The sequence below is a fragment of the Lethenteron reissneri genome, chromosome 9 (assembly GCF_015708825.2).
Source record: "Lethenteron reissneri isolate LAM-NWPU_2019-01 chromosome 9, ASM1570882v1, whole genome shotgun sequence".
Taxonomy (NCBI): Eukaryota; Metazoa; Chordata; class Hyperoartia; order Petromyzontiformes; family Petromyzontidae; genus Lethenteron; species Lethenteron reissneri.
This window is the reverse complement of record NC_083787.1, coordinates 3,016,647-3,033,135: the sequence shown is the minus strand read 5'-3', so window position 1 is coordinate 3,033,135 and position 16,489 is coordinate 3,016,647. Positions and strand designations below refer to the sequence as shown.

Here is a 16,489-nt window from a genome sequence, read left to right as displayed (position 1 = left end):
CGCCTGCTGTGTATTTGGAGTTTGCGTGTCTCTCTCTCGTTATGGTGAGATGTTAACTCCCTCGCCTGGCATGCAGGAGGTCGTGGGTTCGATCCTGACCCTGGCGCCTGCTGTGTATTTGGAGTTTGCGTGTCTCTCTCTCGTTATGGTGAGATGTTAACTCCCTCGCCTGGCATGCAGGAGGTCGTGGGTTCGATCCTGACCCTGGCGCCTGCTGTGTATTTGGAGTTTGCGTGTCTCTCTCTCTCTCGCTATGGTGAGATGTTAACTCCCTCGCCCGGTATGCAGGAGGTCGTGGGTTCGATCCTGACGCTGGCGCTTGCTGTATATTTGGAGTTTGCGTGTCTCTCTCTCGCTGTGGTGAGATGTTAACTCCCTCGCCCGGTATGCAGGAGGTCGTGGGTTCGATCCTGACCCTGGCGCCTGCTGTGTATTTGGAGTTTGCGTGTCTCTCTCTCGTTATGGTGAGATGTTAACTCCCTCGCCTGGCATGCAGGAGGTCGTGGGTTCGATCCTGACCCTGACGCCTGTTGTGTATTTGGAGTTTGCGTGTCTCTCTCTCGTTATGGTGAGATGTTAACTCCCTCGCCCGGTATGCAGGAGGTCGAGGGTTCGATCCTGACCCTGGCGCCTGCTGTGTATTTGGAGTTTGCGTGTCTCTCTCTCGTTATGGTGAGATGTTAATTCCCTCGCCTGGCTTGCAGGAGGTCGTGGGTTCGATCCTGACCCTGGCGCCTGCTGTGTATTTGGAGTTTGCGTGTCTCTCTCTCGTTATGGTGAGATGTTAACTCCCTCGCCTGGCATGCAGGAGGTCGTGGGTTCGATCCTGACCCTGGCGCCTGCTGTGTATGTGGAGTTTGCATGTCTCTCTCTCTCTCGCTATGGTGAGATGTTAACTCCCTCGCCCGGTATGCAGGAGGTCGTGGGTTCGATCCTGACCCTGGCGCCTGCTGTGTATGTGGAGTTTGCATGTCTCTCTCTCTCTCGCTATGGTGAGATGTTAACTCCCTCGCCCGGTATGCAGGAGGTCGTGGGTTCGATCCTGACGCTGGCGCCTGCTGTGTATTTGGAGTTTGCGTGTCTATCTCGTTATGGTGAGATGTTAACTCCCTCGCCTGGCATGCAGGAGGTCGTGGGTTCGATCCTGACCCTGACGCCTGTTGTGTATTTGGAGTTTGCGTGTCTCTCTCTCGTTATGGTGAGATGTTAACTCCCTCGCCCGGTATGCAGGAGGTCGAGGGTTCGATCCTGACCATGGCGCCTGCTGTGTATTTGGAGTTTGCGTGTCTCTCTCTCGTTATGGTGAGATGTTAATTCCCTCGCCTGGCATGCAGGAGGTCGTGGGTTCGATCCTGACCCTGGCGCCTGCTGTGTATTTGGAGTTTGCGTGTCTATCTCGTTATGGTGAAATGTTAACTCCCTCGCCTGGCATGCAGGAGGTCGTGGGTTCGATCCTGACCCTGACGCCTGTTGTGTATTTGGAGTTTGCGTGTCTCTCTCTCGTTATGGTGAGATGTTAACTCCCTCGCCCGGTATGCAGGAGGTCGAGGGTTCGATCCTGACCCTGGCGCCTGCTGTGTATTTGGAGTTTGCGTGTCTCTCTCTCGTTATGGTGAGATGTTAACTCCCTCGCCTGGCATGCAGGAGGTCGTGGGTTCGATCCTGACCCTGGCGCCTGCTGTGTATTTGGAGTTTGCGTGTCTCTCTCTCTCTCGCTATGGTGAGATGTTAACTCCCTCGCCCGGTATGCAGGAGGTCGTGGGTTCGATCCTGACGCTGGCGCTTGCTGTATATTTGGAGTTTGCGTGTCTCTCTCTCGCTGTGGTGAGATGTTAACTCCCTCGCCCGGTATGCAGGAGGTCGTGGGTTCGATCCTGACCCTGGCGCCTGCTGTGTATTTGGAGTTTGCGTGTCTATCTCGTTATGGTGAGATGTTAACTCCCTCGCCTGGCATGCAGGAGGTCGTGGGTTCGATCCTGACCCTGACGCCTGTTGTGTATTTGGAGTTTGCGTGTCTCTCTCTCGTTATGGTGAGATGTTAACTCCCTCGCCCGGTATGCAGGAGGTCGAGGGTTCGATCCTGACCCTGGCGCCTGCTGTGTATTTGGAGTTTGCGTGTCTCTCTCTCGTTATGGTGAGATGTTAATTCCCTCGCCTGGCATGCAGGAGGTCGTGGGTTCGATCCTGACCCTGGCGCCTGCTGTGTATTTGGAGTTTGCGTGTCTCTCTCTCGTTATGGTGAGATGTTAACTCCCTCGCCTGGCATGCAGGAGGTCGTGGGTTCGATCCTGACCCTGACGCCTGTTGTGTATTTGGAGTTTGCGTGTCTCTCTCTCGTTATGGTGAGATGTTAACTCCCTCGCCCGGTATGCAGGAGGTCGAGGGTTCGATCCTGACCATGGCGCCTGCTGTGTATTTGGAGTTTGCGTGTCTCTCTCTCGTTATGGTGAGATGTTAATTCCCTCGCCTGGCATGCAGGAGGTCGTGGGTTCGATCCTGACCCTGGCGCCTGCTGTGTATTTGGAGTTTGCGTGTCTATCTCGTTATGGTGAAATGTTAACTCCCTCGCCTGGCATGCAGGAGGTCGTGGGTTCGATCCTGACCCTGACGCCTGTTGTGTATTTGGAGTTTGCGTGTCTCTCTCTCGTTATGGTGAGATGTTAACTCCCTCGCCCGGTATGCAGGAGGTCGAGGGTTCGATCCTGACCCTGGCGCCTGCTGTGTATTTGGAGTTTGCGTGTCTCTCTCTCGTTATGGTGAGATGTTAATTCCCTCGCCTGGCATGCAGGAGGTCGTGGGTTCGATCCTGACCCTGGCGCCTGCTGTGTATTTGGAGTTTGCGTGTCTCTCTCTCGTTATGGTGAGATGTTAACTCCCTCGCCTGGCATGCAGGAGGTCGTGGGTTCGATCCTGACCCTGGCGCCTGCTGTGTATTTGGAGTTTGCGTGTCTCTCTCTCGTTATGGTGAGATGTTAACTCCCTCGCCTGGCATGCAGGAGGTCGTGGGTTCGATCCTGACCCTGGCGCCTGCTGTGTATTTGGAGTTTGCGTGTCTCTCTCTCTCTCGCTATGGTGAGATGTTAACTCCCTCGCCCGGTATGCAGGAGGTCGTGGGTTCGATCCTGACGCTGGCGCTTGCTGTATATTTGGAGTTTGCGTGTCTCTCTCTCGCTGTGGTGAGATGTTAACTCCCTCGCCCGGTATGCAGGAGGTCGTGGGTTCGATCCTGACCCTGGCGCCTGCTGTGTATTTGGAGTTTGCGTGTCTCTCTCTCGTTATGGTGAGATGTTAACTCCCTCGCCTGGCATGCAGGAGGTCGTGGGTTCGATCCTGACCCTGACGCCTGTTGTGTATTTGGAGTTTGCGTGTCTCTCTCTCGTTATGGTGAGATGTTAACTCCCTCGCCCGGTATGCAGGAGGTCGAGGGTTCGATCCTGACCCTGGCGCCTGCTGTGTATTTGGAGTTTGCGTGTCTCTCTCTCGTTATGGTGAGATGTTAACTCCCTCGCCTGGCATGCAGGAGGTCGTGGGTTCGATCCTGACCCTGGCGCCTGCTGTGTATTTGGAGTTTGCGTGTCTCTCTCTCGTTATGGTGAGATGTTAACTCCCTCGCCTGGCATGCAGGAGGTCGTGGGTTCGATCCTGACCCTGGCGCCTGCTGTGTATTTGGAGTTTGCGTGTCTCTCTCTCTCTCGCTATGGTGAGATGTTAACTCCCTCGCCCGGTATGCAGGAGGTCGTGGGTTCGATCCTGACGCTGGCGCTTGCTGTATATTTGGAGTTTGCGTGTCTCTCTCTCGCTGTGGTGAGATGTTAACTCCCTCGCCCGGTATGCAGGAGGTCGTGGGTTCGATCCTGACCCTGGCGCCTGCTGTGTATGTGGAGTTTGCATGTCTCTCTCTCTCTCGCTATGGTGAGATGTTAACTCCCTCGCCTGGCATGCAGGAGGTCGTGGGTTCGATCCTGACCCTGGCGCCTGCTGTATATTTGGAGTTTGCGTGTCTCTCTCTCGCTGTGGTGAGATGTTAACTCCCTCGCCCGGTATGCAGGAGGTCGTGGGTTCGATCCTGACCCTGACGCCTGTTGTATATTTGGAGTTTGCGTGTCTCTCTTGCTATGGTGAGATGTTAACTCCCTCGCCTGGTATGCAGGAGGTCGTGGGTTCGATCCTGACCCTGACGCCTGTTGTATATTTGGAGTTTGCGTGTCTCTCTCTCGCTATGGTGAGATGTTAGCTCCCTCGCCTGGTATGCAGGAGGTCGTGGGTTCGATCCTGACCCTGGCGCCTGCTGTATATTTGGAGTTTGCGTGTCTCTCTCCTCGTGGTCGCGTGGATTTTTCTCTGGGTACTCCGGTTTTTTTCTTTCCACATAAAGAGTCAACATGTGCTTAGAATAATTGGCTGCTATAGATGTGCCACGTGATAAGCCTCTTCGTTGCGCTATCATTTGTGGTCAGGCCGCTTCTGGAAAACAGCTATACCGTATAGCTCAATGGGCCTTAGCTGGTAAAATAAAAAAAAACACATCAATTGTGAGATTAGTGAGTTGGTGGTGACGATGCGACGCGGAGTTGTGGCATTGGAACAAGTTTGACCTGACTCTCAAGCCCCTCCCACCCCCTTCCGCCACCACGCAGCATGACGCCGTCAAACAAAGGGCAGCGCGGCCCGGCTGGAACCAGACTTTCTTGTGGAGCGGGCGGGGTGGCTGACCCACGAGACGCTAAAAGGACAAAATTGTTAAAGGTCTGCAACATAAACGGAGATGTTTTTTTGTTTGCTTACAAGGATGAGCGCTTCCTTGAAAGAGCAGCACTGATAGATAGAAAGATACGGTCGGATACAAAGTGTGTCCAGTGAGAGTTGGGGAAAATAGGTCAACTTTGTACAGATACAAAATGCTATTCGTAATTATTCAACCGTCAGTCGCCTCCTTTTCGCTCTAGTATCGCTATGGTTACTGTACCCGTGGACTTTGCTCGTTGAAACATCCACCTCTGTCGAGGACTCTGTCAGACTGTTTCGTCCCATCCACACTCCAGATCACAACATCACACTCGCTCACTCATTCACTCACCCACGCAGTCACCTCACTGCAAATGACAACAACACACTCACTCAATCACTAACCCATTCATCTACTCACTCACCGCACTGCTGATCACAACAGTACTCTCATTCACTCACTCACTCACCGCACTGCAGGTCACCACAACTCACCCACTCACTCACTCACCCACTCACTCACTCACCCACTCACTCACCCACTCACCCACCCACTCACTCACTCACTCACCCACTCACTCACCGCACTGCAGGTCACCACAACTCACTCATTCACTCACACACCCACTCACTCAGTCACCCACTCACTCACCCACTCACTCACTCATCCACTCACTCACTAACCCACTCACCCACCCACCCACTCACTCACTCACCCACTCACTCACCCACCCACTCACCCACCCACCCACCCACCCACTCACCCACCCACTCACTCACCCACTCACTCACCCACTAACCGCACTGCAGGTCACCACACTTCTCGTTCTCCCACTTCCCTGACTCCGCTGGGCTTTTGAATGCCCTCCCACTGCCCCATCGCTCAAAGTCACTATAACCCTTGCTCAATTCAAAGAACGTATCCATTACAACGTCAACGGTGCTGTTTGTTGCTGACCGCTTGGCATTTTGAGTCTTCAGGCCCTTACTCAGCAGCCGTGATTACTGCAAATACATTGAACGTATGTAGGATGTTTGAATCTTCATCTTAAGGGCGATTTTCAATGGTGAATATTGTTTATTACTAGAATCATTTTTCGCCAAATCTTTGTTCTGCTTGAATAATTATCACCATCCATTGTGTACTATGAACACAATTAAACCCACAATTCGTTAAATATACCACTAGTTAAAGTACGATGTGCTGTGCATCACTGAATAGGTGCTCGCTGACAATGTTTAAAGACGAAAATGGGATAATTGATCTCTTGGCTTGGAGATGCCTTCTTCATCCAGCAGCTGATAGCTCATGGCTGACGATGACGACGATGATGACACACAAAGATCAAGCTCCCCCATATAGTCAGATACATTGTTGGGGCAAGTGCCTCCCTATTGGTCTACACACCACACCAGGACCGGTTCAGATAATGGTGACTGATGTTAGCCGTGAGCGGGAATCGAACTCTCGGATCCCTCCGGGTTCGCAGAGCAGCGCGCTAACCGCTACGCTACCGCACCCGACCATGCCACACATTCAGCCAATGGCAAAGAAGCAAATTGCCGCGATAAAAAAAATTTAGTTTGTTTCACGGGATGCTCGCTATCGATCCCCCGTTTCGCGTGCCCGTGCCCCGCCCGAACCCCGTAAACATTCACACGTAGAGCAACATTGGACCAACGTTCGGCCGACGGCATCTGACGTTGCCCCAACGTCGCCCCAACGTTTGCATGTGTACTGGGGTTGAGCAGGGGGGGGGGGGGTTCGAATCCACAAGCCACAGAGTGCTGAAAGAATTAAGATCTGATAGCGGTTGCCGTGTTACATAACCACCGCACACCGCTTCCTCACGGAAGGCTGACAATAGCGGCTGAATCCAGAGAACTCGCACGCGCTCGCACGCGTTGAAGAGGGGCTGATCGAAAACTCCTGCGCCTGACGAAGGCAGAGGAGTGGCCCGGCGACGCGGGGTGAACGGTGCGGTCTGAAGTGACATTTGGTGGTGGCCGCAGTACAGAACCGGCCCTAGACCTTTGGGGGCCCTAAGCAAAATTTGGTTGGAGGCCCCTTTGATGTATGATTTTTTTCACCCACTAGCTAGCAGTGACTCTAGGGGGCCCTCTGCTGGCCACGGGGCCCTTTGCAATTGCAAGGGTCGCTTAGTGGCTGGGCCGGCTCTGCCGCAGTGGCTCGGAGATCTGATGCCACGTCAGAGCGCTGAGCTGGCGCGCTGGGACCCTGGGCTGCAATTTTAAAGGGGCAGCCCCGCAATTACTTGGTCACGTCACTGCTGGTGGAAGGGCCTCAGCTAGGGGGCGCTCTAAGGATAGTTTTTCTCACGTGACATTTGGCCTGCTCCTCCACGCTGGTCAGACGTCTTGGAAAAGGTTGTGTTACCCACACTTTACCCCACCATACACATTGAGTACTGCTGGGTGGACAAGAGGCTTGGGGGGGAAGGGGTCATGAAGCTTACACCATCGTGTCAACTGTTTCAATGAGTGCCAGCAAAAATACCAATTATATTAAACAATCGATTTTTTTAATTCATTGGGATTACGCAAGTGGTGATAATTAAACGTTTGACTTGATTGCCACGTGACGTATAAAATGTGTGGCCCTGGTGAAAATATCGAAGTGACTTCAGAAGTAAATTGGTGACTTCATCCTCCCCAGGACGTTATCTGAGATAGGATGGTGCACTGCTCACAGCGAGATTTTTGCAAGCTAATTTGTCACTCGTCGCAACGGACAACAAAATTCGCAAGATAGTTGTGGGGGGGTGGAGGGGAGAGAAGCATTTGTTAGAAAGATTTCATAGCGATTACAATTTGTGTGTTTGATATAATCTTGGAATCGTTGAACTGAACAAAAAAAAACACCCGCAGATATTATGAACTTAAATCGCTTGAGGAATGTTTCGGGGGAATTCAGCGAAATCTGGAGCGAAACTAAGAAGGTACTCAGCACACCGACAAAGCTCCCGGCGCTTTCCGCGTGTATCCACAGCTAAATCATCGCCCCGGGAGAAAAGCAATTTTCTAGTGACAATGAAGAGTGGCGTGCCAGCCCTGAACAAGTTGTTTGAGGATGGGACAAAGAGTTCTTCTGGGCTGGGATTGAAACCTTGGAACATCAATGGACCGAGTGTGGGTTTGACTTCAAGGTGACCGCTTGCGGTGCGGTGGTGGTTTGGGTGGGAGCCGATAGTTTCATCAAGGTCGCTCATCGCTTCCCGTTCTGTCAACCCGTCTCGTACCCTCCCCAACATCTCGCTTAGCGGCCCACCCTCCCGCTACGGACAGAGCGGCATCGGTGCCCGGTGCCATAGAGCTGAAGGGCACGCAGACGAATGCCAGCGCAGCCGCTACATACATCGGTGGGGATGGGGCTGTCAATTAGAAGGTCTCATTACGATAGCCACCCCCGGGCAATTGCGCCCGGCACGGAACGCATCAGCCAGCGATGCAGGAGAAACGCGGGGGGGGGGGGGGGTGGAATAATGATCTTAACTTACTGCTAACAGCTGGCCTGCTTGATGAAGGATGCTAATAGTGCACATACTGGCGAAACGATCCGAGGGATATCAAACGAGCTGTATTTTTAACGGCGCTTCATTTTGCCGACATATGTACCGTTTTAATGAGCAGCCCACACAAAGCGTCTTGTTTCAGTCGCAACTTTTAGCACGCAAAACTCTTGGACGGTGCAATGTTTCCCGCGACTCGCGCGGCTAAACGAACAAAACTGTTTCTACCCCCCACCACCCTCCACCCGCCCACTTGCGCTCTCGTTATTTCCCCAATCGTGCCACATCGTTAGACAAAGTCCCCGTTCGGATCTTTCAAAGATGATTTGCAACCCTCCGCGTTAAGAGAACGGTCCGAAGGAAGTGGATGCCGCAGAGCTACCTCTGAGAACGCTTTCAAGGGACCTCCGTTCCACAGACCAGGGGCACATCGCGTTCTCGCCGGCTCTGCCACTGCGCGTATGGTTTGCCACGTGACAATTAAACCGACATTTTTGAAAATTCTCACAAGCTTGAATTCACCTGTAGCGCGGAACCACGCTTTAATGTGATGGCTTTTGTGTGTGCAATCATTGGTGGCCGGGCCACGGCCATTAACTCGCTCCATTTGAGATCCCGGATTAATCACAGGTGGCTGTCTGGATCCGAACCCGGGATCTCGGCTGGGCCAGCTCAACTCGCCGACCTCCGAGCCACTGGGCCCCCTCAAGCGTGTGCTACACTGTTCAAGAATGTCTCCATCTGAAATGTTATACCCTACTCCTCATACAAGGCGACTAAGCAGCAAGTGGATGAGCTGGTAGTCGGGAGAACATCTGCTTTTCGTTCTGACATCATTCTGTCTTCCCGTGCTGCCACTGCACACACGAGGAATGGGTCACGTGTACGTCGTCCGCTCGCTCTCTGGGCAGCACTTCCGCTGTGGTCAGGGACTCCCTGGGAGGAACTGGTTCGGAGGTGGGAGGAAGACTTCGAGGTTAAACCACCGCAGGCAATAGCCGACGCGCTGCTGCTGTGCTGTTGCTGCTGCTGATGACGCTGCTGTTGATTATAATATTATGATGCTGCTATCAATGATGCTTATAGTGTTCATGCTATTCTTGCTACTGATGATGATGATGATGCTTCTATGCCTTTTGCAGATGATGATGACCATCATCATAATGATGGTGCTCCTGGTATTGCTGCTGATAACAATCTGTTGCTGCTGCTGATGATGACGGTGATGATGATGATGATGCGTACAAAGACCACCCGTGTAGACTGTTGGGGCAAGCGCTGTGAGCGAGCAGCACCTATGAAGGCCGGAACAGCACACGAAGGGGCTGGGTGGCCAACACCGCGCCCGACCGCCTTTGTCTCTCCACTGGCGATGATTTTACACACCGCACCCAGGTACTCATTTGGGGCCGAGTCGACCTAGGGGAGGCCGAGGGCAGATTCCGACAATCGTCACGCTGGGCGTTGGCCTTGAGCGGCAATCAAACTCACACACACACACACAAGCACACACGTGGTGCGCGACTCGCGCGCGCACAGCCAATGGCGGCGAAGCAAATTGCTGCGATTTAAAAAAAAAATATTTAGTTAAATTTCGATTTGAAGCTTTCGTGACTGCAGGGATTCATCTTCTTGGTTCTTTCGGTAAAGTCACGTAGAATGGAAATAATAAAATAATAAAAATATAACATGATAAAATTATTCTCACGACGTTTCGGCCACAACGCAAGCAGCCGTCCTCAGACGGAGAACAGGTCTGTGGATAAGACAGATAAGACAGAGTCAGACTCTGTCTTATCGACAGACCTGTTCTTGACCTGAGGACGGCTGCTTGCGTTGTGGCCGAAACGTCGTGAGAATTATTTTATCATGTTTTATCTTTATTATTTTATTATTTCCATTCTACGTGACTTTACCGAAAGAACCAAGAAGGAAAAAAAATAGTTAGTTTGTTCCACGTGATGCTCGCTATCGACCCCCCGTTTCGCGTACCCGTGCCACGCCCGCTCCGAGCCACCATCGGCGATGTCGCCGCGGACGTGGAGACGTCCCAGATGAGTGGCGCGTCACTCTCCTGCGTCTCGCCGAACGCAACTTTGCTGTCTTGAGAAAAGTGGCAGGACGAGTGTTGGGGGGGGGGGGGTTCCATGGTGAGTGACAGGGAGTCAGGTCTGAGCCATCTGTGCTTGAGTCGTTTTCTCCAGCGCAGCGAATCGATGGTCTCAGCCCAGCCACTTGGGACCGCGCAATAAAAGGATCGCACTAATCGCCGCTTCCGTACTCTGTGTGATAACAAAACAAAACAAGTTTTGCTGGCTGGAGGGTGTGAGGGATGGACGGTCTCATGCCCCATCCAAAGGACGTGGGGGCTGCTAGTTTTATATAAATGTTGGCTTCTTACAGCTCTGAGAATGAGAAGTTGCGGTTTAACACGTGACCGACACTCTCGTCGTGGTTTGTGAAAGGTGTGATCTACGTGTCGATAAGGAAGCCTGTTGAATTGACTTCAGAAGTAGTTCTGTACGGTCAACTTCCACGGCGATATCTGCACCGCGATCTATGAGAGTTCTGCGTGTAAATGCCTTTATCTCTTGGCACGATGCCCATAGCACAGCTTTAATATAACTTAGAAAACACCAATCCACCGAAGCTCCCTTCAAACGAGCTGCGTTCATTGCTCCGTCTCTGCTGAGGACGTACTCTCAGTGGTGTTCCGAGCAGTCGCTGTCATTCTACAATTATTCTCAACCATTGGCCATCATTTGTCCGTCAACGTAATCCAAAGGCATGCGTCTGTCCATGCTTCTTTGTGCACACTGAAGTTTTCTGTTCATTTTCTTCATTTACGCCCACGTTTCTGATTCATACACCACAGCAATTATAGTCTTGTGCCCGCTCATGCGGTTCCATTTCAACGAGGAGGTGTGTACAGTCTGTCAAGGCAAATACAAAAGATGCCGCTGTGCAGCCTGTAACAGACTGTTGGGGCAAGTGCTGTTTGCGAGCACCTATGAAGGCCGGCACGGCAAGGGGTGGGTGGCCAGCACCACGCCCGGCCGCCTTTGTCTCCCCAGTGGCGATGTTTACACACCGCACCAGGTACTCATTTGAGGACGAGTCGACCGAGTCGAAGCCCAGAACCGGTTCGACTATTGTCCACTGTTATTGGCCGTGAGCGGGGAATCGAGCCCGGGTCGCCGGTTTCATAGCGAAGTGCTCTAACCAATGCGCCACCGCTCCCACAGTGTAAACGGTGTTGACACGCAGCCTATCACGGTGTCAGAAAAGCCAAGTGAGTGGTGTGCTGGGTGCACCTCCGTATGTGTGTTGAACTTCATATCGCACCGTACGTAGCCGACCATGCGATCGAGCCGTGTTGACAGGCATCGTGTCCTTGCTGTTGTCACACAGCTTGAAAACAAAAACACGTGGAAATCTGTCTTCGTCCCCACTGATTGCGAGTGGATGCTCTTCCTTCGGCTCTGCCCAGCCGTGATTGGCAAGTGGATAATGACACGGGACAAGCACTCAAGATCCAAATAACCAGTATTTGTGCAAAAGTGTCTTGAGTGGCAAATCTAGAATGTCATGTTGAGAAAAAAAACACGTGGAAATGTGAGATTGTTTTTTGAAGGGGGTGGGGGGCAGACGGTTAGGTGGAGGAAATGTGCAACTCTCCATCACAATTTATCCACGCGCGCGAGAGAATTCAACAAAGCGCGACATCCCTTCAACGGTGGAAACCCTCAAGCCGGCGAGTCGAGGTCACGAGGTCATCATGGCCAATGCTGTCGATTGCACCACACCAACGCCATCGATCTCTCTTTCGTTTGCTGCTTCCGAAAGTTGTTGCAAAGTCGAGCACTGTCCTTCAGGGTTCGCTCCCACATTCTGATTACCGCCACCGTGAACAACACTTGGGTGCCACTCCAACGTCGCCTCGGTAAAAAATCTAAACCTCCTCCGCCCCGCACACACACGTCCCACCAATCGCAACCTCCGCTCCCTGATTACAAATACTGTGCGACGCTCTCCCGCAATGTTGAGTATCCCAAACCCCAAGTTGTGTTAACAGTGTTAACACCCGCCACAACCTCGTCTTACTGCCTGTCTTAGAACACTTCTCTTCCGCCTTCCATTTCCAAACTTCGAAAGTTGCTTTTCCCATCACCTTCCACCCCGCACACAACGTGTTCCAGTCATCGCGAGCTGCGAGCGAGCGAGCGAGCGAGGTTCAATCCCGTAGGACGTGATCGGATCGGGATTCGCGAACACGGCCCCCCGCGTCGATCCACCCTCGGGGGTTCACCGCTGGGCAGCGTCAGCCCGGCGAATCGTCGTCGGTGCTGTGCCGCGCATCCCTCTCGGCCTGCGGTGTCCCAACGACTGGCTTGCACGCTCCGGAGTCTCCTTGGTGAAGTGCGCGGAGCGGAAACGTCGGACATCGTGCCAACCAACACGCCGAGTAGCAAAGGTTGGCCACGTACGTTCAACGGACGTGCGTACTGACAAGAAAAGCGCATCGGAGAGGCCTCCTTGTGGGTTGTGTGGGGGGGGGGGGGATTTCCCTTCCTCAACCCTTTCATGCCACGCAATGTGTTATCCACGATGCATCGGTGACTACGAAGTGTGTCATTGCATTGTTCCATGCTCACCTGTTGGCCGAGGTATGGAGAGTTGTTCAACATCAGCCCTGGCGGTTGGGGGGGAGAGGGCAGAGAGAAAGAGAAGAGCGATAAATAAACAACAGAAATTACACGCGCAAAAACACACACGGTAAACCCCTGTTTTCATGCAATTAGATTCTGTAATTGCCCGCCGTCTCGGCATTCAATATTTTGAGAGCGAAAAAAACATCAGTGACCTGTGTCTAATCCTTCCACTCCGGCGCACGTTCGCGCTGTTGAAACAGCCTCAACGTGGCTATTGATAGTCTCTAATTGGCGCCGGGTAATGCGCGTTATTTCAAAACAATACAGCTCGGAGCCTCGACTGTAATAGACCAACATCGTGCCAGCCGGCCCGAGGCATTGCCACCCAGTCTGCGCGGTGCAATAATTCCAGATTGAAATCCAGACTGAAACCCGCAATATGCGCCTGTGACCTCGTCACCCAGAATGCATCGCGGCTCGTCAGATCTCGGAAGCTGAAGCAGGCTACGAGCCCGAATCGTGCTGTGATGGGTGACCGTCATGCATAGCATCCCATTATTGTACCGGACTTATATGCTCCCGATGTCTATGCTGAGGAGTGCTTTTACCAACACGCAGTGACCAGCCAGCGTTGTCAAGTGCGGTCACATGACCCCCGCGGGGAGGCCCCTCATCCAGCAGTGGATTGACAAGGAGGGGGGCTGTTCCTGTAATATACATGCACGGATGTAATTTGGATTCGTATGAACCGAGATATTTCTCCCACTTCTAGGCTGGAAACACGGTGACCGAGACACATTGTACGCTTTGTTGGGGAATGCGAACAGTGGCTCAGCGACTTGGGTACTCTTAACGAAGTTTAGGGTCGCGTGTTTTGGGTCGTGACGCCACTGGCTGTCCTCGTTCGAAAGAGCGTTGAAACCATCACGTTTAAAATGCATTCCTTCCCGGTGAACTGTTCACACAAAAAAATGTGAATGGTGCGTGGTCATTTATAATGTTTAGTTTGGTTTTATGTAATTGCATCATCGTTCATGCAGATTGCTTCTCTCACACCTCGCTGAGGAATTATGGAGGAGTTCGAAGGCAGCCGGCCAGGCATCGAGCCTGTGCTACCAACAATTGCCCAAGTTCTGCAGTCACCTGTCTATGAAGATGTTTTCAGTCAAATAAAATGAGTGTTTATACACGCGCGTACATTTCTGAATGTCAATTCTCTGGAGCTATACAGTACATCGCACGGCTAAAAATAGTTGTTTTGCTGGAAATGAAGTTAATGAAGTAAAATAAATTCTACATTAGTAATATAATAATACAAGTAAAATATAAATAAAGTAATAGATACAATCATTGCTTTGTTAATTTAAGTTAAAAAAAAATTGTTTTATCACTGCGGTACCGTTTGTTTGCTGTTCACAGTTAATTTATCTCCAGCTCGAGTTCCATCGATGTTGCGTTAACGATATTAGAACGTTCGACTGCACACTCGTAAGTTTCCCGCATTGCTTTGTTGTAGCCCAAAGCTCCTCTGATAAAATTAAATTCTTTCTCAGGGTCTCTGTGCCTTACCTGACATACAGTAAAAAGTAAGAATAATAATAATATATAAAACACCACACACCGGTATGTCACGATGCAGGGTGAGATCCCATTATCGTCTGCACGTTCTGCAGGACACGTAACGTATGCAGGTGTGGCTGTTAATGGCTCGGAGAATAAACGAAAAGTAAAAAAAAGAATCTGGTTTATCCAGCTCTCATTTCACTCTCCTCGAGGGCAAGGCTACGCCCGCGATGAAACGCATTAAAAGAAAAAGGAATGGATATATAATGGAACAACGGCTTTCTCCGAGAAATCCTCGGTCGTAAATTGAATAATATATCTCGTATCGCTCTCCACGTTTTAGGTTACGTTTTTCGAGCGTAGAAAAAATATCTGCAATAAATATCTCGTTGCTAACAGTCCCTTTTTTTCGAGAGAGAGAGAGCGTTCTATCGTCGTTTGACGAATGCATAAGTACTGTACGTTCCCACTTTCCTCTGCACAAAGCACCCCCCCCCCCCCCCCACCGGCGTGGCCACCTCGAGACGACCTCGAGAGGGCGTCCGCCAAGGAGATGGAGCGCAGTGACGGACTGGGAGTAAACAATAACAAAATCACCGCGGGCATTTTGTAAACAAACCGGGCCCAAATTGCCGCGCGATTTTCATTGGTACCATTTGGGGCTGGGTCCAAAAAAAGAACACAGATGGGACCTGTGAGGAAGAATCTTGGGAGCTGCTGAATATGTTGGAAACTTAATGGCAACTGAGAGCGTAAATAAGCCATGAGGAGTACACATTAGAGGTAATAAAATACTTTAATCAAAACATGTTTTATATAGATATTTTTTTTTTAGTCTGATCACACTTGCAATTTCCCCACACCGACCGACACACCGGCCCTCGGAATGAACCGACCTCACCGGGCATTAGCCCTATAGCCAATCTGCAGGTTGCTGCATCGCAAAGCTCGTGAGAGGTGACAGCGCCATTGAGGAGGCCTTCATCCGGCAGTGGATTGAGCATGGCCGCTGTTTCTGCTGCTGCGACCGCCGCAATGGATGAATGCAGGGGATGCTCGCTTCCTTTTGTGTCTCTGAGACACAAAGCGGCGCTCGCATCGGACACGAGCGATCGATGGTGTGTCCCCTCGCTTCGCAGTTGCTGGGCTTTATCCGAGACGCAAGCTCAAGCGAGGCTTTGTTGTGACACTCAGAGATGAAGAGGGCAGCAGGGCAGATTGAGAAGGAAAAAGTTTGTGTAAAAAGATATTCAAAAAATATATATATGTAAACGTGTGTTCTCCAAGGCAGTGGAGAAGTCACGGTGACCGTTAATGGTTTGTTTTGTAGGACGGAAGGACTTTCTAATCAAAGGCACGACCTTTATCAATCCAACTGATTCCCAGGATTATTCGTTGGTCGGTTTGTTTGGCCAATTCCATTCGTGAGTGTTTTGCTTCTTGTGGGAGGAAAGCAGAGCGCCTGGAGTGAACCAAACCCACGATGAACGTGTCCCACGATCAGATTCAAGGATCCAGTGACATCTCCTGGCCACCTCACAACCCAAGCCTGCCAAACCGGCCAGGCTCAAACCGGCTTAGCCTTATTTGCCCCTGACGGCATTGTCTGCATTGAGGGCGATCCGGTCGTGTGCCGTTTCCTGTTCATACAAGAGGACAACATTCTGGCCTGATATTTCACAGCCCCAACATGTTGTCTGCGAGGAGTTTCTCTCACTAAAGCGACTGCATTGCCGGTAACACAAAAACAACGTCTTGTTTAAAAAAAAAGGACGCCTTCTCTTGGATAATCTGTCGTTAAGGTGGGCGTGGTGGGTTCGGGAGGGTCAAGACGGGCGATCAAATGTCAGGGCCAACGGCTTTACTTCTAATGAGGCATACAACCCTTGGAATAAACCGCGCCCATTGAACGCGACCATTACATTTGGAACAAGGTGGGGGTTCAAAAAGTTCAGCTCAAACAACAACAACAACAAAAAAACCCCGTGGCCAAACGCGCATTAGGAAGGCGCGGGCAAC

General features: G+C 51.6%; 1 protein-coding gene across 1 annotated transcript in view; it reads right to left on the bottom strand.

Annotated features, from left to right (window-relative positions):
• LOC133340325 (carbohydrate sulfotransferase 8-like) overlaps window positions 1-16,489 on the bottom strand; it is a 123,473-nt gene that overhangs the window by 17,155 nt on the left and 89,829 nt on the right. The window contains exon 3 of the mRNA XM_061548465.1: window positions 12,911-12,948. Coding sequence (XP_061404449.1) covers window positions 12,911-12,948 — 38 coding nt within the window. The remainder of the gene's footprint in view (window positions 1-12,910; window positions 12,949-16,489) is intronic.